Source organism: Cyprinus carpio, chromosome A21 (assembly GCF_018340385.1).
Source record: "Cyprinus carpio isolate SPL01 chromosome A21, ASM1834038v1, whole genome shotgun sequence".
Taxonomy (NCBI): domain Eukaryota; kingdom Metazoa; phylum Chordata; class Actinopteri; order Cypriniformes; family Cyprinidae; genus Cyprinus; species Cyprinus carpio.
In genome coordinates this window covers 19,791,464-19,815,166 of record NC_056592.1, presented here as the reverse complement: position 1 = coordinate 19,815,166, position 23,703 = coordinate 19,791,464, and the positions used below count along the sequence as shown (strand labels likewise).

General features: G+C 35.7%; 1 protein-coding gene across 4 annotated transcripts in view; it reads left to right on the top strand.

Moving 5' to 3' along the window:
* The first annotated feature begins 2,533 nt into the window (after positions 1-2,533).
* Positions 2,534-23,703, top strand: part of gabrg2 (gamma-aminobutyric acid type A receptor subunit gamma2) — a 62,363-nt gene continuing 41,193 nt past the window's right edge. For 3 of the 4 annotated variants that reach the window (XM_042711217.1, XM_042711216.1, XM_042711215.1), the window contains exons 1-5: positions 2,534-2,944; positions 11,321-11,463; positions 18,276-18,343; positions 20,279-20,499; positions 22,761-22,843. In XM_042711217.1, the coding sequence (XP_042567151.1) occupies positions 2,838-2,944; positions 11,321-11,463; positions 18,276-18,343; positions 20,279-20,499; positions 22,761-22,843 (622 nt within the window). In that variant the 5' untranslated portion in view covers positions 2,534-2,837. The remainder of the gene's footprint in view (positions 2,945-11,320; positions 11,464-18,275; positions 18,344-20,278; positions 20,500-22,760; positions 22,844-23,703) is intronic. The other variant, XM_042711218.1, reaches the window with a different exon arrangement.

Sequence of the window (23,703 nt, the reverse complement as noted above, 5' to 3'; positions counted from 1 at the left end):
TTGGAGACAAAGGTGTTTCTCTCTGAATAAGCTGAGGAGTGTGTATTTATATTTCCAATAAACAGGACAGTTCTGTGAATTTTTACAACATGACAGTTTGCATATGAATTAAGTGTTATCTCTATTGTTTCATTAAATGTTAATTTAACCATTGTGTAAGTCTAAACTGATTCAAAATACATGATGTTAATAAAAACGGTGTTGAATCATTTGCAATTACCGCACAAATAAAAACAATGTTTCAGCAGCTGCACTGCAACACATTCAAGCAGACAAATATATGTAGGCCAGCAATGCAAGAGTTGCAGAAGCTGTAAAATACTGTAACTAGGGCCAGGCTGAGGAGCTTAGTAGCATTGCATGAATTTGCATCTTTGTTGTGGAAAGCCCTTATTGCATCAGAATTGTAGAACTTAGAACTTTATTAATTCTGAAAAAAGGTATAATTCCAACTGTTAAATGCATTACAAATACATTATTTTGTTCTGCAAGCCTTCATTCAACATCTGGTAAAGAGCTGGTGGAAACAAACTGCCATGCATGTTAATTTAACAAGCTGAGGGGATGAAGGGGTTATCATTATATTTTATTATTATTATTATTATTTATCGGCAGAATTCTATCCAGAACAGATGCTCATTTATTTCTTTAGCTGGGATACATGGGTTCAACATGTTGAAGTAAGCTTATCTTTTAGACTGTATGCCATCTCTATATTATATCTGTTTTTATTATTATTTTATTTAAACATTGTGCAAACTTTCTCTTTTACCTCTCCTATGAAATTCTAAAAAGCAAGGTAGATGATTATATGAAAACACAGAAAAGTCCAACGATTTAATAAGCAACCAATGGTCTCACCAACTGCATAGTACATTTGGGCAAGAGTTGCTAACATTTATTTGTTAAATGATTTTTGATAACAGATTAGAGGATAATGAATGCATGTGGCTCATGTTCTCAGAAATGAGTCAGTAAACCAAGCATGACCACAGGCACGAAACGTCCCGCGGCTAACTTTTGTGCTGAGCACTAATACTGAGCATACATGGCATGAACTGACATCAGTGGAAAGTAGAACAGGCCAGGAGCGTGAATTATAATCTGTTTTCTATTATATTCCTTCCCAGTGGCTAAAAGAAGTGGATGGACCATTCAGCCACAATGTCTCACTTAAAAAACTATAGATAATTCATTAGACACATTATGTTATATAAGGGATATTCTAATGTTTTCTGCATAGCTAGAGGATAAATTAACTTAAATTTAATAATTTGGCCTGTTTATTTCTTTATTTTTAGGAGAGTTGGAAAACACTGGTGAATAAATGAATTAACACATGCATGCATGCATAGATAGATAGATAGATAGATAGATAGATAGATAGATAGATAGATAGATAGATAGATAGATAGATAGATAGATAGATAGATAGATAGAAATTAACACATGCATGCATAGATAGATAGATAGATAGATAGATAGATAGATAGATAGATAGATAGATAGATAGATAGATAGATAGATAGATAGATAGATAGATAGATAGATAGATAGATAGATAGATAGATAGATAGATAGATAGATATGTGCCAGCTGGAACAGAGATTTCACAGTGAAGGACAGTTAAGGAGCTGTCCGTGGTCCTAGAACACAACCCCCTCCACTTGATGCTTACTAAATGTATACATAGTGCTGAAAGTGAGTTTCTCCCCATAAATAGATGTTGTCACTAAAGTCTTGTCACTCTTCCTCAGATAGACTCACACATGACATCTGTATGCTGTATGCAGCGATTGGTCGCCTACATCACGTGGAATTACCATGATCTTCTTTTTCCTCATGCTGTGAGGAATGACAGCTTCCTGTGCTCACATCAGACAGTCTCTCTCTCTCTCTCTCTCTCTCTCTCCCTCCCTCACTTCCTCCCTCCCTCCAAACACACATTAGTGCTATCTACACTCCAAATCACACACGACCTTTGATTTAGTCATTTTTGGACATGTTAAATAATTCTTACACAAATCTTCACATCCATTTACCCCTTACAAGCTAAAAAATGTTAAATATTAAATACAATAAAAACGAATAAAATAAAAATAATTAAATATACGAGCAAAATATACAGAAACAGGTACAAATACAGAGAGCCAATTCTTCTAAGAAAAGCCTACAGTATTTAAATTGTAATATTAATAAATGCCTTTAATACGTTAACATTAATAAAATAACCTATATAAAACAGATTCTAAATTCTAAACACTCATATATATATATATATATATATATATATATATATATATATATATATATATATATATATATATATATATATATATATTAAGCTTCTCGGCAGCCGCCAACAGTAATAATAATAACAGAGACTAATATAAAAACAGCAACAAATTTCAGACGCCATATAATGCGTGAGTGGATGATGCTCTATATAAGACGTTGTTTGCGTAGTTTTTTGATTTTATTAATAGAAGCATGTGAGTTTTCATTGCATCTCTACCACGCATGTGTTGTACTGCTGCAGCGACGTGCATCAGATCCGCTTTCACACACTTCATCTGCATTCACACGTTTCCCAGTTCTACTGGACCCGGATAGATCGCCTTCATCTCTTGCATTTGTTTCCAGATATCTGCCGTTATTTCAGTAGAGCAGGAAGCTCGCCTTCACTGGCTGTGCGTGCTGTCTTGTTTTTGTGAAGGCTTGAATCGCATCGCAGCAGCGGATCTGAGACGCGAAAGCCAACGCGATCTGCTATGTGTCTCAGAGAAGAGAGGCAGTAAATAAAGGGGACGCGTCCGTCTGCGTGAAGAGAGAGCAAGATGGTGATCATGGCTTCTCTTCATTTTTCCTCTAAATGCTTGAATGCGATGGCGATCACGCCCAAGCTCTTTCTGTGGGCTTTTCTAATCGCGCATCTTCCTTTGAGGTAAGAATATGACACGAGTGAACGAATTTAACATGCAAATGTGTTCTGGTGCGGAGACGCGATATGGGCTGCGAGTGTCTGCAGTGCTGTTTCCCTTGGTTTCCTTTAATCTGTTTGCCTCAGTGTTCGGAGTCTAGGAATGGATGTGTGTTTTGTAACAGTATGAAGATCTGATGAATATCTGTCGACGTTGGAGCTTGCACTTGTTTTTACATTGCTGGTGACTAAACCCTTCAAATAAGCTCCAGAAAATCCCTACATGAGGCAGTGGTGCCGGTGGTCTATAAAGCTATGGAATAATAATGATAATAATAGTAATAATTATATAACTAATACTAGTTATATAATGACCGTGTTCATTCAGGAGATGTGTCATGATTCAAACAGCCATTAAACCAGATTCAGGGTAGAATTAGGATAGATGAGCTTTTCTCCTCAGTGAACTATGCATGCTATTTCTCATTGCACTTAATCAAGGGCTAAAGTTCAAAGCTTTGTCATATGCATGACGCCATTTCAGTCAAGACGTGTGTTTAAGAAGATTTAAGTCAGGGATTGACTCCTCCTCTCCACCTGCTGATGAAGAATCAGGGGGAATTCTGGCCTGTAACTACACGTAACGCATCATACAAATATCAAAGTATTGAAATAAATGATTATCAGGGGGTTCCGGCTGTCATGTTTTGTTGAGATTGGCTTTCCGTTATGTTAGATCCCTGTGCTGTATGCAAAACTAGTCGGTTTGAAATAAAGCTGCTATTTTAGTATGCATCTCTGGCCTAATCAAAAACCAGTAGGCACATAATATTAAACCTTCTGTTCACACAGTACTGTAGGTTTACGTTTTGTAGTTCTTTGGGTACACATTTTAATTTAAACATTGTGCATTTCATCACCTTTTAAAGACTGGTGCATATAGTTGCATTGGTCACATGGGCTTTCTACATTCGAGGAGATTACTGACAAAAGCATCTATTGCAATTATGGTAAAAGCCTGCTTGTGTTCCTATATTTAACCAGTGTTTTGTAATATAATGCTTGCTTTCCATTATCAGGATAATGCAATAAATATTTTTACTATCTGCCACAGATCTGACGTCATAACATTTTTCTATCATACATCCCAAACAATTTTGCATAGAGCATCCATCCGGAAAGGCACCTATTTACAGCTGGGCCTTATTTGGGATTAGGGTAGTGATATCTGATCGGGACAGGACAGTTATTGAGGGATTCAAACTGTCAATACAGTAGAACTTTGAAATTGAAGACTGTAGGCGTTCTACTATTTTACATAATCTACTTGAGCTTTGAAATTGAAGACTGTAGGCGTTCTACTATTTTACAACTAAATTACTTTATTCATTTGGTTGTTTGAATGATGTGGGGGCATATTCTTCTGACCCATAAGGAGGAATAGACCAAGCAAGTGTCAGATTCACGAGGATCAAACGCTCATCAGATGACTGTCAGCGTGGCACCGGTGGCACGTGTCGGCTGCACCCCATGACTATGACATTTTCATCTGGAGTCACACCACAGGGATTAATGCACTCACTAGTGGTATGATGAAAAGATTTCTGCTGCCTTTGATAGCACTCAGCATGCTGGTTTAAGAGCAAGGCCTGTAGTAACACTTCAACCTTATCACGGAAGATGTTCTGAATCAGAGCTCAGGTGTTTGAAAGTTGACCCGAGACTCCCAAATGCATGCGGTGTGTCGCAGATGTACATTGATATTCAGAAGATATTCTCTTATCTTCCACATTAAAAGCCAATTTATTGATGTGTAACTGATGCATAAATGCTATGTCTTTGATTTCCTTGCTTAAAACAAATTGAAAAAAGGCAGTAGTAAAAAAATCTCTGTACTTGAGATAGCATTATATATTCAGTATATGATAGTATTTGTTTAAAAAAATCAGTGTTGTTCCAATTTCATAAATCAGTGGTTCTCACTTAGTGAGTTGCAGGCCAAAAATATAATTATGCATAGTTAGGACAGCAAAATGTACAAAAAATTATAAAACTAATCATAGTTAAACTTCAAACTGATCTTATGGTAACACTTTATTTTAAGGACCGAGTCACACTATTAACTAGCATGCACATTACTAGCATATTGGCTGTTTATTAGTGCTTATAAAGCACATATTAATGCATCTATGGATTTGGAGCTCTATTTTAGATCTCCAAATCCACCCCATACCTAAACTTAACAACTAACGTACTAACTGTTATTAAACAGCAAATTAGAAGTTTACTGAGACAAAGTTGTAGTTGATTTTTAGTAATAGTGAGAACTTGACCTTAAAATAAAGTGTGACCAATCTTATTTAGTTAGGCTCAAGAGGATGTGTGAATAGCCAGACTGTTCAAAGGTCATCTCATTAGGGAACTGAAGGCCATTACAGGTCAGCTGATGTGTTGTTAATAGCACCTTATCTTCAGGAGAGTGTAGATGGGGACATTGGTTTCTTCTGCCTGTCCGCAGCCTCATTTTAAACTAGTGATGGACAAGTGGGCTACATACTGTACACCAGATGGTGATACTCAGCAGAAGAGCTGGGCCCAATAAACAAAAATGGCATCAGCGTCCCATCAAGGGAAATATCATCTCCTTTTCATTATGAGCTATCTTATACTGCGAAGCAAAACAAATGGGTTACTGTGAGTGTTTTGCTGCATTGCTGCATGGGCTGATTATTGAATTGCAATAAGCAGAGATGTTATTTCATTACACTCAGAAAGGATGAAATGAAAATCTGATGCCATGGCTCTCCTCACCACACAGAAGCCATTTGGGCCAAGCACTCAAGTTATTTCCTCACACATAAGATTGGTCATTTCAAAATTGAAGCATTTTCATAGTATATTGTTATATTTCTAAAAATCTCACTACTATTATATTTTGCATGAAGAATATAAAGCCTTTTTTTTTACCTTTGGCTGCAAAAAATTAGAAATGCATGTTGTGTAAGTTTACATTTGACTTGGCAGCTCATGGCTCATTGTTCTTCTTCAATAAACATTAAACCAGGTGAAATATAGACCGCTTAATGTGTCTTTAAGAAAGGTTAGGTTAATGGGGCTAACGGATCATAAGTACTGTAACTAAATTATGTAATCAGATTACTTTCTTCAAGTAACTAGTAAAGTAACTCAATACTTTTTTAATTTACAAGGAAATATCTGAGTTACTTTTTCAAATAAGTCACTTTGTTTATCCGGCAGACTGGGAGGATCACGCTGCTCGGTTCAGTGTACCAAGACAGTGATAAAGACAAAATTGTAAAGCATTTAATATGTGCAGATATTCATATGAGCCCAAAATGTGAACAAAACGTATTTATTTACACGTTAAGCGTTTTTCTCTCATATAAAGAAAACACTTAATGCACGGAGACAGTGATATTAAAAGAGCACATTCAGTGCACACCTTACTAATAGAGCATACTATGTGCAGGAAAAGATTTAAATATTCTGGGCTCATCTGCATGTCTTTTAATATCACTGTCTTAGTACATCAATCCAGCATTGAATTGATTTTGGTTGTCATTTGTTGAAATAAATATAAAAAGTGTTTTCGTGTTTATCCGCTGAATATGACCCACAATCTCTGATTCTCCTGGAAAAATGAGTAGCCTATTTACAATGACAAAAATGATACTTCGTCACTGAAACGTTTCCTACAAAGAAACGTCAGCATGTTGAACACACACTTTTATTTGGATGTTCTACCGTATGACGGCTGAAGTATCGTGCGCTGTGTGAACATGATTAAATGTCAACATGCATTTACTCATCTCACTCACACAAAAACAGATTCAGTATTCCTCGAAATCAATAAAAACTGTGAAATGCAAACTCAGAATATAACATGAAAAAATTTTAAATAACACAAATATCCTTTATGGATGGTCTTTGCTGCTGACCTTCAATGATCCAATTAAACCATACTAGTAAGCAAAAATGACTTAAGGTAAACATAACATTATTTACTGCTGAAGAGTGTTTAACTTTCTTCTCCCACATCCTCTACTGCACAGACGTGAATTTACGTTTCTTTTAGCCTGAGGCTTATTCTCTTCACTTTTAGCGTGAAAGGGTTTTTACATTTGCTAAATATTTTCATATTAAAAACAAACCGGTCCAGCCGAGATGAAACAATTTACACAAAAGTAAAGTAACATAACTTTTCATAAAAAGTCGCTAAGTAACACAATTATTTACTTTTTTAAGAAGTAACACAATATTGTAATGCATTAGTTTTAAAAAATAACTTTTCCCAACACTGATTCTGAATAAACATTTGTGTGGTAGGCCTACTCATAAAACCTGTAAAAAAATCATAAGATTTTACTTCTGTTCTGTACATCTATTAGTTATTTTACTGTCATTGGTTATGTGCAGTCTCTCTTAACCTGGATTTTTCTTACAGGGTTGATGAAGGCCTGCATTTCAAGTATACTGAATTTTTAATTTAAAGCACATGAAAAAAGCTTCATGGTCCAAGCAGTGAATGTAGCTGTTCTGATTTTTTTTTCTTATTCTTCTAGTTCTTTTTATTTCCCTTAAAGGCATCTGTACCTCAGAAACAGTCATAGAGTCATAGAGATTGTTGGGATGTTCAGAAATAATTGCACACACATCTGCACACATTGCATCCATCTGACAGTAGGTGGCACAGTAATAAGGTCAATGCTGTTTTGGTTCATGTCTCGGATAAACAAACAAACAAACTTCTGCAGCTTATAGCAGTAGCACATTCTTGCTTATAACTTAAGCCTTAAACTCATTTCTAAGCCTTCAAAGTCTTTCCTTGCATCCAAACCAGTGTCCACAAATAAGTCTCTGCCGTTTCCTGTTATTTAAAAAACTTCACAAAACTTGGTACACATGCACAAGAGGACATTCTGAGGAAACATGCTGAATTTCATGATTTTTCCTAACAGCAATTACTAAAAGATCAACCATTTATATCAATGTGAATGAGAGATTTAGGCCGTAATGCTAATGTGTCCATAAGTGGAATCCACAGGATAGAAAATCCTTTTAGGGCTTAGGTTTAAATCTCCATAAATAGTTCAGTATATTGATGTCTAGTGTATTTATATATATATAGAGAGAGAGAGAGAGAGAGAGAGAGAGAGAGAGAGAGAGAGAGAGAGATCAGTTTACAAAGAAATCTGTGATGTCTGAAATGCTTATAGATCATAAAATGCTAAATTATTTTTGTCCTAGTGATAGTGAAAATATTTCTTTTTTTTTCAATAAATGTATCTACCTTATTTTTCAACACAGAAGTAAGCCGTTTTCTGTGAATGTGTGAGACTTCCGGTTAGGGTTAGGGTCAGGTTAAAAGAATAAGAAAGTGCAGTAAACGGTAAAACTGTTACGCTACAAACCAATGTGTCTATAATTCAGACAATACATTGAAATAATAGGTAGGAAACATTGGTGTGTAATATCAAGCAGCAAAACTAAATGTTTTGTATCTTCTGCTATAATACATTATATTGTACTTCTATAAAAAAAAAAAAAATTAAAAGATTGCATAGCCATTGTATACTGAGGCTATATTCATGGCTTTATTTCTAATATATCACTAATGAGAATTACTGGAACTGGCATCTGAAAATGTACTCATAGTTTATATTTCTAGTGTTGTCTACAGAAGAGCAGTTGCTTCCCCTCACACACACACACACACACACACACACACACACACACACACACATATATATATATATATATATATATATATAGATATTATATTATATTTGTATTATATATTAACTTCACTGATATCAGGGCTGTCACTATTATGACATAATTGTGGTTAATTAACTGTTACTATATGATTGTTGTTGTGATCAATCATTGTCTTAAACTACTTCATTTGAATTAAAAGGCAGCAGTTCTCTTGCAATTTCTTTTTTAAGGTGATCCAATTAAACACAAGCTTTCATTTTACACGAATGAAGACTTTCTGTAGTTTTGAATTTATATTGCATATATACAGTATACAATAATTTAATTGTAATAATAATGTAGTTATAAACATATAGATTATTGTATATGTTATATTTTATATAATTCTGTTTTAAAGAGAAATCTCTTTGTTCTGTTGCATTATATTTGTGTGGTAACATATAATAGATTTATACAGCTGTGACAGTCAAATAAACCTGTGGTGCTTTGTGTTCACTTCTAGTATTCTCTTACAAAATCATTTATTTGGAATGCAGTGTCCATGGTTTTTCCTCTGTAGGGTCACCGGGGTCTATCCTAGCATCTCGGGTCAGAGGCGAGGGACACTCTAGACAGATGGCCAGTCCATCACATGCAATGCAATGTGTGATTAAAATATATGAAGTGCACAATGTTCAAGATTTTTTGTAATAATCCACTAAAATCTTGATGAGAGAATTATGTAATCATTGCAACAGGTCTAATTGCTGTTCAATTTATCTAAAATGTTCTGGGATGCTTAGAGTACTATTTAAAAAAAAAAAAAAATAATTAAAAAAAGATGTTCAGAAGGAAGGTTTTCAAAAGCTTTTCAAACTGTTTCATGCGTTGTCATGATGCGGTGTGTTCTCCACATATTAATGTACAATGAAAAGCCTCGAAAGTGTTACGGTCTCGTCTTTCTGTAATCTTTCTGAAGTTGTCAGAGCAGCACAGCTGTCAGTCACATGTTTCTCTCAAGGATATGCTTTTCTTTCTTTTTCTTCTGCTGACTCCATGGTTACTGCCTCACACCATCCATTGTTGTCTGATTGCTTTGCCAAGGCCCTCAGCATTCATTGGAGAATGATTGCATCACTCTGCCTCTGGTGTACTTGATAGATAGATAGATAGATAGATAGATAGATAGATAGATAGATAGATAGATAGATAGATAGATAGATAGATAGATAGATAGATAGATAGATAGATAGATAGATAGATAGATAGATAGATAGATAGATAGATAGATAGATAGATAGATAGATGTGCACTTATATACAAACATAAACTCTACTATTAACCCAAGCAGGTAGTTTATGAAACACATTAGCATGTGATTAAAATGATTTATAGCCTGTTCGCACAGAACACATGAGATAATGTTGTAGATGCAAAACAGAGGCTTGCGTTTGTCGCACCTTCCCCTCACAATCTGATTCTGGGAGCGCTGCCAGCGAGAAAGACGGAGCGAGAGCACATTTCCACCTCTAATGCAACATTATTATTGTACGTCTGTCTGTCTCCAGCCTCCACCATCACACCCACTCTCTGCAAAGACTGAGGGTTCTCTTTGTCCTCCTCTAGATGGCGCCCTTTTTTAAGGTTCTAGTTAAATGACCTTTTAAAAAACTTTATTTGTTGCCATGGTCACATGTCCAATAATGGAAAGCACAGCAGGCATTTTCAGTTCAGCAGAGTAATAAAACATGTGCATCTTCAGTCTGCTTCCATCCTGGGCTTTTATCATTTTTAATTGCTTTTTTAGATACCTTGCGTTTGTATCTAACTGATTTCTGTGTTTTGATAAACATTATTTTATTCTAGCTTCATGCAATCTTTTTTATCAACTCTTGAATGTGGGTAAGAAGCAACATTGTGAACAAAAGCTGAGAAAATTTGTAAAAGACTATGTTGATGATCAAAACATAGATGGAGTCGATCACTTCATCAGCACGTCCAGAGCTTCACAGTCCTGAACCACTTCATGCATCAACATTTCTTTTAGTAATGTAAGGCGGTTTTGATTTATATGCTGTTTAATGTTTGATGGTCATGATATTTTGCATATGCTTCTGATTTCTGCTGCTTCTTTGCTGCGTTTCGATCCAGCAATCCAGTACTCTTTCTGAAGATGTGTAACAGCGCCTCCTATCATACACCAGTGTTACTGCTTTTGGTTTATATACATTAACCTAAGCATTTTTGTATTTGCTGTTTTGTTTCACACAAAATTTAATAAGGAGATAAGAGAAACAACATGATTGCATACAAGAATCTCAAGTAAAGGTAACGATTCACTTCTTCATCTGAGAGACACTGAAGCCTCTTCCTCAGCTGAGCACAGAATACTCACAAACTCTTTTAGATAAATGGCCTCAATTTATGGGGTATTGAGAAAAAAATCATTAGTGAATCTTTGGAAGACATTTCAGCAAAATGTGTCTGCTTTCATGTGGAAATAAAGGTTTACAGTATACTCGCTTGACGACTTGTTAACAAGATCATATAGACAGAACGTGATCCTAGACTACAGAAATAAAAGCGCATTTATTGTGAAAACAAGACGTGTAAAAGAGTTCATTTTGACAGATTAGCAACTTCGATTCACCTTTTTAATGTTGTTGTTGTTTTGTCCATTAGCTCTGTCCAGCTGGAAAGTGATGACGATGAAGTGACAAACAAAACATGGGTTCTGACCCCCAAAGTGTACGAGAGCGACGTCACACATATTTTGAACAGCTTACTAGACGGCTACGATAACAAGCTGCGGCCAGACATCGGAGGTAGGTTCAGTTTCTTTCTTACATTCAGATCTGAGCTACTGAAGGTGGTTCTCCGCAAGTGTTGTGTTGTTTAACAGCTGGCTCAAATACATGTTTACTCTCTTACATTCTGATTTAATAACTTTAATAACACACCAAACTATTATGTCCATTTTACTGTCCATGCATGCAACAGATGATGCGGGAATACTGCATCTCTCTGATTTACTCTTTCAATAGGATTTTATTTAAGTTGACTTGTTTGAATCGCTGTGTATTTTATTTCAACTTAGATATCACATTCCAAAACAAATGTGCTTCTCATAACACAATGACACAGCTTTTTATGAACATTTGAAAGCATAACGACTAACTGAACTTAAGCTCTGTTCAGTCATTTCTGAGCAGCTAGATCCAGAACTCATCTGAGCCGAACTTTAATGAGTAATAGGCAAAATCTGAAGGAGGAGTAGCAGAAAATGGAATACAGTACTTTTTTACTGCAGTGGATGTTGCATGAGGAAAGTAATCAGATAAACTTCAGATCGCTAGTTGTGTTTGTTTCTAGGATAAAGGGTTCAAGAGTTAACCAAACGAAAAGTTACATTTGTGAAATTGTGGTGGCGCAAAATGAGTTGGTTACAAACATGTATCAGTTTGATCACTTGTGCATTTTTTAAAACATGCAAACAAATTTTAACCCTTAGTGTCTTGTTAACAATGGCTACCAACAGTTAGGTACATGATTTACTACTACAAACATGCAAGTTATGCCTAGAAACATATGGTCTGTTTAGGTTTCTTTTATGAGGTCTAATGGATTTGAAGAGGTTTATCTAATTCAAATTTTTAGACAAAGCCAAAAACATCAAACCATCGTCGAACTTTATCTATCTAGTTTGCATGGTGAAAGAGTAAAAGAATAATGCAGCTGATGAGAGCACAGCCTTCTGCGGTCTGTATTTTCACTATGAAGAGAATGTGAGCAGTCAGAATAATGGACGGTCAGAAATAAAGATACTTTTACAGCAACCCTAGAAGAGATTTGATTACACAAACTCCTGATCTCTGGCTCTTTGCTCAACATCATTTAACACAGCACCATGTGACCCCATGGATTTTTGAGCCAAATGGGTTTTGATTTAACAATTTGTTCCCCAAGATGTAATAATTCGGAGGTGTTGGAAAGGTGAATTTCCAACTTTATTTAACCAGAATAAAACTCATTGAGATTAAAAATCTCTTTTCCAAGAGCGTCCTGGCCAAGACAAGCAGCAGCACAATTAACAAGATTACAAACATAAAAACATATAACATCAACATATAACAATTTGTACAAGTAATAAATAAATATAAAGTCATAAGAAATCAGAATTTCACGTATTATCGCAAGCGATAAGCAACAGCAAGGATCGTCCGTCATAACTGAGTCAGTCACAACATCTACAGCCAATTTGTGTAGCTTCCATGTTATTTAAAAGTAATTTAAAATCAACCAATGAAACTGGATCCTTAAGATTCAGGACATTTTGCAGCTGATTCCAAGTGCAGGGGGCCGCATACTTGAACGCCCCTTTTCCCAATTCGGTCCAGACTTGAGGGACAGATAATAATAATAAGTCCTCAGAACGAAGACAATATCTTCCTGTACTTTTCTTTTCGATATAAGATTGGAGGTATGGGGGAAGTAGACCACAAATTGCCTTATAGATAAAAATGTACCAATGATTAAAGGGATAGTTCACCCAAAAATCAAAATTATGTCATTAATGACTCACCCTCATGTCGTTCCAACCCCGTGAGACCTCCGTTCATCTTCGGAACACAGTATAAGATACTTTAGATTTAGTCCGAGAGCTTTCTGTCCCTCCCATTGAGAATGTATGTACGGTATACTGTCCACGTCCAGAAAGGTAATAAAAACATCTTCAAAGTAGTCCATGTGACATCAGAGGGTCCGTTAGAATTTTTTGAAGCATCGAAAATACATTTTGGTCCAAAAATATCAAAAACTAAGACTTTATTAAGCATTGACTTCTCTCCCGGGTCTGTTATGAGCGCGTTCACAGCACATCCGGTTCGCGAACGAACTCACTCGATGTAACCGGATCTTCTTGAACCAGTTCACCAAATCGAACTGAATCGTTTGAAACGGTTCGCGTCAACAATAAGCATTAATCCACAAATGACTTAAGCTGTTTAACTTTTTTAACATGGCTGACACTCCCTCTGAGTTCAAATAAACCAATATCCCGGAGTAATTCATTTACTCAAACAGTACACTGACTGAACCGAGCCAGATAACGAACGAAACATTGACTCGTCCGATTCGAGAACCGACGAGCTGATGATACTGCGCATGCGTGAAGCAGACTGACACACAGCGCGTCTGAACTGAACTGGTTCTTTTGGTGATTGATTCTGAACCGATTCTGTGCTAATGTTATGAGCGCGGGTAAACCGAAGGCTTGAATCAAGGGCAATCATCGCCAATGAAGTCATTACGTCGAGCGCAAAAGAACTGGTGAACCGTTTTCGGCAACCGGTTTATTGAATCAAACTGTCCGAAAGAAACCGGTTCGCGGAGAAGAACAGAACTTCCCATCACTACTAGTGATCCGAAAACCGATGCAACCGGTTCTTGACTCGAGAACGAGTCAATGTTTCGTTCGTTATCTGGCTCGGTTCAGTCAGTGTACTGTTTGAGTAAATTAATTACTCCGGGATATTGATTTATTTGAACTCAGAGGGAGTGTCAGCCATGTCTTAAGTCATTTGTGGATTAATGCTTATTGTTGACGCGAACCGTTTCAAACGATTCAGTTCGATTTGGTGAACTGGTTCAAGAAGATCCGGTTACATCGAGTGATTCGTTCGCGAACCGGATGTGCTGTGAACGCGCTCATAACAGACCCGGGAGAGAAGTCAATGCTGAATAAAGTCGTAGTTTTTGATATTTTTGGACCAAAATGTATTTTCGATGCTTCAAAAAATTCTAACGGACCCTCTGATGTCACATGGACTACTTTGAAGATGTTTTTATTACCTTTCTGGACGTGGACAGTATACCGTACATACATTCTCAATGGAGGGACAGAAAGCTCTCGGACTAAATCTAAAATATCTTATACTGTGTTCCGAAGATGAACGGAGGTCTCACGGGTTTGGAACGACATGAGGGTGAGTCATTAATGACATAATTTTGATTTTTGGGTGAACTATCCCTTTAAGTCTACGGGTGGACAATGCAAACCAACCAACCCGATCATACAAAGAACAGTGATGAGTAAGTGCTCTACAGTTTGTGATAAACCTAAGAGCTCCATGATAAACAGTATCCAACAGTTTCAAGCTTGTGATGGAAGCATTCATGTATATAACATCGCCATAGTCCAGCACTGACAAGAAAGTGGCAGCAACAAGCCTCCTTTTGGCCTCAAAGGAAAAAACATGACTTGTTTCTAAAATAAAAACCCAATTTCAGCTTTAGTTTTTTTACCAACTGTTGAATGTGAGGTTTAAAAGAAAGTGAATCATCAATTAGGATACCAAGATACTTGAATTGAGATACAGACTCAATCTCGGAGCCCTGAGAAGTAGTGATGGGTAGAAGGTTCCGTGACTTTGATTTTGCATTTGAGAACAACATAAGTTTTGTTTTGTCGTCATTCAAAACAAGTTTTAAATCCAACAAGGTACGTTGTACAGTATCAAAAGCAATTTGAAGCTGACAAAGAGCTTGGTTTGGAGTTGATGCAGAGCAGTATATCACAGTATCATCAGCATAAAAATGAAAGTTTGCGTTGGAGACATTTTGATCAAGATTGTTGATATATAAAATAAATAGAAGTGGTCCCAGCACTGACCCCTGGGGCACACCCTTGGATATACTAAGAGGACTTGAAGTGAGACCATCTGCCTGTACGCACTGGGATCTACCTGATAGATAGTTGTCAAACCAGCAAACTGTATGTTCTGACAAGCCGACAATGAGAAGTCTTTGTTTTAATATTGCATGATCCACAGTATCAAAAGCCTTCGATAGGTCAATGAAGAGAGCTGCGCAATGTTGTTTTTTATCTAAAGAGTCAATAAAATCATTTACTACTTTTAGGGCTGCTGTACTTGTGCTGTGTTTTTTACGAAAACCTGATTGAAAATTAGACAGAATATTGTTGATAGTTAGAAACTCTTTCAATTGTTCATTTACCAGAGTTTCCATAACCTTGGCCAGGACAGACAGTTTCGAGATGGGTCTATAGTTATTTAAAAACAGTCGGGTCGCCTCCTTTTAAACAGAGGAAAAACAAATGCGGATTTCCATATAAGTGGAATTTCATTTGTGTCCAGAGAAAGATTAAAAAGATAAGTCAAAGGCGGTGCAATAAAATCAGATGCTAACTGTAGAATCTTTTGTCTGTAACAAATCAGAACTAGAGAATGATTGCCGTGATTTGGTGTATGATTTGGTGTATGACGCACACTTTAAAGCTCAGTCTCACACTACCTCACTCAAGCCAAATAACAAAAATGTAAAAAAAGAAATAAAAAGATGCTGTGCATTCCCAAATTCTTATAAGTGTATTTTCTAGGGCTGTCAAGCAATTCAAAATTTAAATGTGATAATTAATCTAATTAAATTTATCACACATCAAATATGGCTGAGAAATTACTCCCAAATGCTAATTTAAAGCAATTATTGTAAAAAAAAAAATGTGGAACATAAAAGAAGATCATTTGAGAAATGTGACTGTATTTATTTATTTATTATTATTATTATTCTGCCCTTGTCATTAAATCTCACTCCAACCAGGGAACCGAAGTTGTGAACCATAAATAAAGTTAGTTTTAGTGTGAATTTGTTGTGAAAGCTGTGAATGAAAACTGTGCTGTGATGCTAAATGCTGGTGACTGCTTGTTCATGACGAAGCAGTGCCTAAATACTGCTAACATCATGCTCCATTCTGTGAGAGACAGCTGTGTGTGAGCAAGTAGCTTATTTATTTATAAATGAATGGCCTGTAGTTTTCTGGGCTCGTCTGCTATGACCTGCCACCAGTAGCTGAAACAAAACTGCAAACCACTTAAAAAAAGGCCGACATTTTTAAAGGAACACCTCACCCAAAAAGGTGTGGTTTTTTTTTTTTTTTCTCAAATTTTACTCACACTCAGTTCATCTGAGATCAGGATGAGTTTGTTTTTTCATCAGATTTGTAGAAATGTAGCACTGCATCAGTGTCTCAGCAATGGATGCTCTGCAGTGAATGGGTGCCGTCAGAATGAGAGTCCAAACAGCTGATAAAAACATCACAATAATCCACAAGTAATCCACAGCACTCCAGTCCATCAGTTAACATCTGGAGAAGACATGCTTTCCATTGAGAATACACAGAGCCTTAAATTAAACACCAAGGACATTGTGGATGAATTTGCAGAAAGAAAGGACAGGAGAATTAAATTAAATTAAACTAAAATGAGTGAGTATTTTTTAATGTCTTTTTGCGTTTTGAGCTGTTGTGCCAAGAGTGTGTTTGCATTAAATAATATAGTATATAGGCAGTGTTCTGTATAATATTTTTAGAATAAAGTCAAAATTACGAGATTAAAGCTGTTATATTATAAAATTCCACCTATTCAAAAAAAAGTAGGCGGTTAAAAGTGGTCTGTGGCGGTTAACTGACTGATTTATGAAAATAATAAAACAATAATGTCAAAGATATATTGTTGGCATTTCTGAAGTAAATGGTGTGTTACAACTGTTAAGACCATTCACAAGCTGTTTTATTGATGATTTTCAAAACACTGATTGATCGATTACATGAGACATTCGTTTTATTAAGTTGTTCTGATTTTTTTCAACATATCTTCTGATATTCATTCATATTTATCTCGTGTTGGAACTAGTAGAAAAGAGGAAAAAGATGATTGATTGATATAGTGATCTGTATTAAAGCATTAAAGAGCGGGAAACACATTTATTGTTTGTATTTTGTGATAAAATTTAATTTAAAAGCTATGATTTGTGTTATAATAAAAGTAAATATCTGCACAGATCAAGTCAAAACAGTCCAAAAACAGCTCTAAACAAATATGTGTCTGGATTCTGATGTGAGAGACAACAGGAGATGCACTTTTTCACTGGAGGAAGTGTTATTATGGATTATGGATTTTACAAACACGCAGCTTTTCGCTTCACAAGACATCACTGGTGGATTATTGTGATGTTTTTATCAGCTGTTTGGAGTCTCATTCTGACGGCACCCATTCACTGCAGAGCATCCATTGATGAGACACTGATGCAGTGCTACATTTCTACAAATTTTAAAATTTCAGCAAATTAAAATTTTTGTGTGAACTATTCCTTTAATGGTTGATTACATTCTAAATATTTAGTATTAATGTTCCATGTAAATATGAATATTTAGATGCCTCTGTCATATGAATTCCATTGCATTAGATAAAATATCAAGCAAAACATTGACAATGTTGACAATCGTTTTCTAGGCACATTCTATTTGTCAAATGTTAGTGGAACATGTGCATAAAAATCTCATTAAATCTTAGTCTGCCATAATTTACTCATTATTATGTTGTCCTGATAACTGTGGATCACAAATAGAGATAATATATTGAATATCTGCTGAAGTCAGTATATAATGGCAGGACACTGTCAGATAAAATGTTCATGTGGCTTTTTTCAAGTGCTCTGATTGGTTTGGGTTTAAAAAAAAACTTACTCTATTGTCATTGCCTTAATAAACCTAGTTAAATTCACTCTGAGCTAGCTAAACTAATTTTACTTTCTTCTTGTTTCTCTCTCCTGCTCTCTACAGTCAAACCAACAGTGATCCACACTGACATGTTCGTCAACAGTATTGGTCCAGTTAATGCCATCAACATGGTAAGAGAAATGCTCTAAAACATGTTTTATGAATATAAAAGTATATCATGTTTCTTTCTTCCACCAAAAGATTTGCACGTCCATCACAAAATGCTTTTTATTTTATACTGCATGATAATTAGCATGCTTTTATACACAAATGTTAATATCAACATTAGAAACTGAAAGCTGTGAAGCTATCACACAATTGTGCGTCAGAATTGCAAAGAAAAAAAGAAGTCGTCACATTTACCTTTTTTATTTAGTGGTGGAAAAGGGCTTCCATAGAACTGCATGTTGCATTTTGCATATAATCTTATTTAAGAAAATAACAACAAAGTTAATAAGCCAGATCCAGATAAGAAATTTAAACATCTCATTCAGAATATCTGCAGTAACTGAACATTAATTTATGTGTCCAAACAAAGGCAATTCTGGAAGATAATCAATTAAAAGAGTGAATACTAGTGTAACGGTGAGGCGAGGATCTAATGGCAGATCTTTATTAGACACAAATATAATCCAAGAGCAAAGAGACAATCCTAAGGGAACCACAAACGTAACAGCTAAGCAAATTAGCAAAGACAATAACCGAGAAAGAACTGAAACACATGGATACACACACACGAGAGATAACAAGCAACTAAAATACCTAACTAAAATTACACTCAGGGCTAATTTACTGAAGAAGAAGAAATTTAAATGTATAGCTGTATGCTTTACATTGTGTGCCAAAACATATATAAATCTTATAAACAGCACTTTTAACATAATACGAAAGGAGCAGAGTTTGAACGCAGCAGGACAGGGTAAAATTACAAATTGTATGTAATAAATAGAAACAAAAACACAAAATAAGTGTCAGCTGGTCAGAGGCGGAATTCTTCTAAACATTTTAACATGTTGCTCTCATTAATGTTTTCTGTAAATGTAAGGGATTCACTATTATAATCTCATTACATTTAATGTTCTTAGAAGAAATAAAAGGTAAATGTGAAGTCCGACAACAAATATAATATATATTACAAAAAACACATATTTCAGTAAATATAATTGCGCTCCTTTCTGATGTGCGTGCACATGGTGAAGTCTTTTACGTTTAACCTCGCTTGCTGATAAAACAAGTTGTTTGCAAAATAGAAACAAGCACACTGATTTCAGTTCATTATATTTACAGAATGTCAAATCTATTAGTAAAGCAGTGAGGCAGATCATGTAGGACGAAGCTCAAATTTGAATATTGTTACACCCCGAATAATCAGAAACCTTGGAAGTGAATATAAACAGCAAATAAACACAGGAAGAGAAGGCTGGAAAAATGGAACCAAAATGTAAACTATGTCTAAACTATCTAAACTATGATACATCAAATCATCAATTTCTATGGGCTTGACATTGTTTGTCATTTTGAAACAGACCCCAAATATTTACAGCATATAAATTTGTATCAATACTTTCAGCTGATGTCCATGTTTCCTGTAACATGGACAGAAACGCTGTTTGGTCTGTTGCCATGAAATTAATGTGGATGTGGACTGTCCTTCAAATAAACACAAGTGTTGCTGGCTATGTTTATTTCTGTATGGTATGCATCTGTAAGAAAAGGAGTTTGCATGGGCTGTGACAGTCCCTAAACATGAATGAATGAAACAGTACGAAGCATATAACAAGAGTTGTTGCTGACACATCTGTTGTCACCGGTGTTTGTTTGAATGTGCACCAGGATTTAGCTTTAACATGCATTAAATCAGTATTTATTTATTGATTCATTTGCGCCCAAATTGTTTAGAATAGCCAGTAGTGCATGTTTGAGTCTGGCTTGTCATTTCATGATCTCATTTCCTTTCTAAAATGGCCAAAAAGGCAAACAAAGTGAAATTCGTATGATTTTCTAATTGGAATAAAGCACTCGAGCATTGGTTTTGTCTGAAAGCTCTGCCCTTTTCGATCCCTCAGGAGTACACGATTGACATCTTCTTCGCCCAGACATGGTATGACAGGCGGCTGAAGTTCAACAGCACCATGAAGGTGCTGCGTCTCAACAGCAACATGGTGGGAAAAATCTGGATCCCTGACACGTTTTTCCGCAACTCTAAGAAGGCAGACGCCCACTGGATCACCACACCTAATCGCATGCTCCGGATATGGAACGACGGGCGTATACTGTACACTTTAAGGTAAATGCACTTTTTAATTGTGAATTAACGTAACATGCATAAACTGAACTGAGCATGCCCAGATAGCAAGCAACCACTGGAACAATGCTATGTTGAACAATAACTGCATTGAATTAAAGTTACAAAGTGATGTTGCTTCAATATCAATTTTGGGTCATACTTTATTTTAAGATCAAACAATTAACTTCAACTTTTGTCTCAATAAACTCCTAATTTGCTGCTTATTAATTGTTAGTAAGGTAGTTAAGCTGAGTTTAGGTATTGGGTGGGGTTAGGGATGTAGAATATGCTCATGCAGAATATGTGCTTTATAATTATTAATAAACAGCCAGTGTGTTAATAACAAGCATGCTAATAAGCAACTACTTAATAGTGAGAATTGGTCCCTTTACTAAAGTGTTGCTGAATTTTGCACTCTCAGATAGTGTTGAAATGATGTTAAAAATTCAACAAAAATAGTTACAAAAATTAATAATAGTGTGACTGAATCAACATTATACTGTGATTCTAAATCACTGTTGTTTTAACAACTCTGAAAACAGCTGAAATGAAATGTTAGCAATAAAATAAAGGTTTAACATTTCATTAGTCTGTCATTCAATTCCTGACAAATTAAGGAAAAAAAATAGGTTATGAAATAAATTTAAAAAAAAGGATAAAGTAAAGGTGGGACAAAAAGGACACTACAGTCCTTATATATATATAATATAATTATAATCATGATGTCACCTGACAGCAAGTCAATCTAATGAATGTTAGTATGTTAATATGTTAGTATGTTACAGTCATAAATATATATATATATATATATCAAGGGTTGATGTGGTCAGATATTTCTTTGGTGTAGCTTACATTATACAACCGTTACAAAATGTGTGTAATCATCAAAATATTTACCAAAACTTAAGCTTCATAAAATTGTTTCTAACTGTAGTCTTGTTTTACTGCACCAGACACACATACACACACACTGTAAAGCGTTTATATATTCTGATTATTATTGCCATGCTCTAGGGTCATTCTACACACATTTTGTAATAAGAAAATAACTCTAAAAGTGAATTCCAGATGACCCCACACTTCAGTGCCCAAAAGCTTTCACAGTGAATAGTAAAGACTTTGAAAGGAGAAAGTGATTATTGATTCTGAATGGAACACATCCCCTCTCTCTCTCTCTCTCTCTCTCTCTCTCTCTCTCTCTCTCTCTCTCTCTCTCTCTCTCTCTCTCTCTCTCTCTCTCTCTCTCTCTCTCTCTCTGTTGTTGTTTGGATTGTTATCTCCCAGTCGCTCACATGTACAGCATAATTTCTGTTCTAAATAACTTTATAAAAACGACAAGACTCTCGGCTAAAGTGCTTCTTTCGAGTCATTAACCGAGTCTCGAGTGCAGATGTGGGGTGGTTTCTGTGCACGTTGCTTAAACAGTAGCAAAACAAAATAGCTCAACATTTCAGGGACTAAAACCTGACTGTTTTTGTAAATAAACACACCTACGTTTACCTAACATTGGTGACTGCATTCGTTTTCAGTAACTAAACGCAGCCTTGACAATGATTCCTCACTGAATCAATGTACTTTATGTCAGTTGTTATTTCTAATGTTACATCAGAAGAATGACCTCAAACACTGAGAAAATTACCTTCAGCTGTTTCCTTCTTTTTAAAGAATGTCAAAAGATCCTTGCACTGTCCTCTTGGCTATAGTTTTGAAGATCGCAAAACCATTAAAACCATTGCCTGACCTTATGCGCAGCTCTCTGGAATATCAAGCTCTAATTGGCCAATTGCAGTTTCAATGTATTTTATAAATAATCATATGTAGAGCATTTTAATTTTTCATTTGCAGCATGATATGTTTTACATAATACACAATGCTATGAATCAAAAATCAATACTAGTTCCATGTCACTGTCTCCGCCCATGTGTGCTCTTTCATCAGAACTTCAATGCTGATCCAACATGCTTTAAACATTGAGATGTCACTCGCAAACAAAACAATAGAGAATGAGATCTCAACATCGCCATACTATCTGAGTAGCTTTTGCTGGGTACCACTGATGAAGTTGATCATGGTTTGATGTTCATTCTGATTAGTTTAATTGATTCTATTTGCAACTCTAGACTGATTACTTGCTTTCAGGAAGAATTCATCCAATTTTATCAAATATGATGCACGCCTGCCATTTTTTTATGATAAATGTGAGGTGTGCTAATGAAATGGTTTATAAAAAGAAATGTAATTAATGAAATTTCTGTCTGTAGGTTGACCATTGATGCAGAGTGCCAGCTTAAACTGAATAACTTTCCGATGGATGAACATTCATGTCCGCTGGAGTTCTCAAGCTGTAAGTCAACATGAAAATCCATCCATATCTCCTCCATTCTTTATTGCTTTTTCTCTCCAGTTTTCCTCACCTTGAGTCTGCTTCCACGCTCAGGTGCAGCTGAGAGCATGGAAAGCATTTTTAGGATGCTAATAAAGACATTTCACTTCTATTTTCGTCTTGAAATTTGAAGGACAGATAATGAGGAAAGTGACAATTTGGCCCAACGTGGAGAGGCAGGTTTTTGCATGCTCACACGAGCAAGCTGTGACAGGAAGAAACCATGGAGTTCTTCCTGTCCTTTGACTTTGGAGAGGATGCAGGGGAAATGGTTTATTATGGTAATAATGAAGCAGCAGATGCGGCATGGACAGTCTAATGGGATAGCATCATCTGTAGTTTCAGAAGAAATGAAAAAAAAAACTGAGTGGTTTTCATACAAAGGAAAGATTTATTTGTTTTTCTGACCTAACTATGCTTTCATTCATTGCTACAATTCAGTGCTACATTCATTTTTATTGACTTTATTTGGTTAATTGTGTGTGTGTGTGTGTGTGTGTGTGTGTGTGTGTGTGTGTGTGTGTGTGTGCGTGTGTGTGTGTGTGCGTGTGTGTGTGTGTGTGTGTGTGTGTACAGTGTAGTGATTTCTTTTCTGTACTCCTCTATACTAAATTGTTTTGTAAATAAATACAAAATTAACATAAAACAATAGCAACCTGAGTAAACACAAAATACAGTTTTTAAATGATAATGTTATTTATTGAAGCAAAAAAGTTATCTTATAACAAACTGGGCCTGTGTGAGAATGCATTTGCCCCTGTAGTTCCTAATTCACAAATATATGAAACTGCATTCACAATGGGGTTCAAACTTGACTAGAC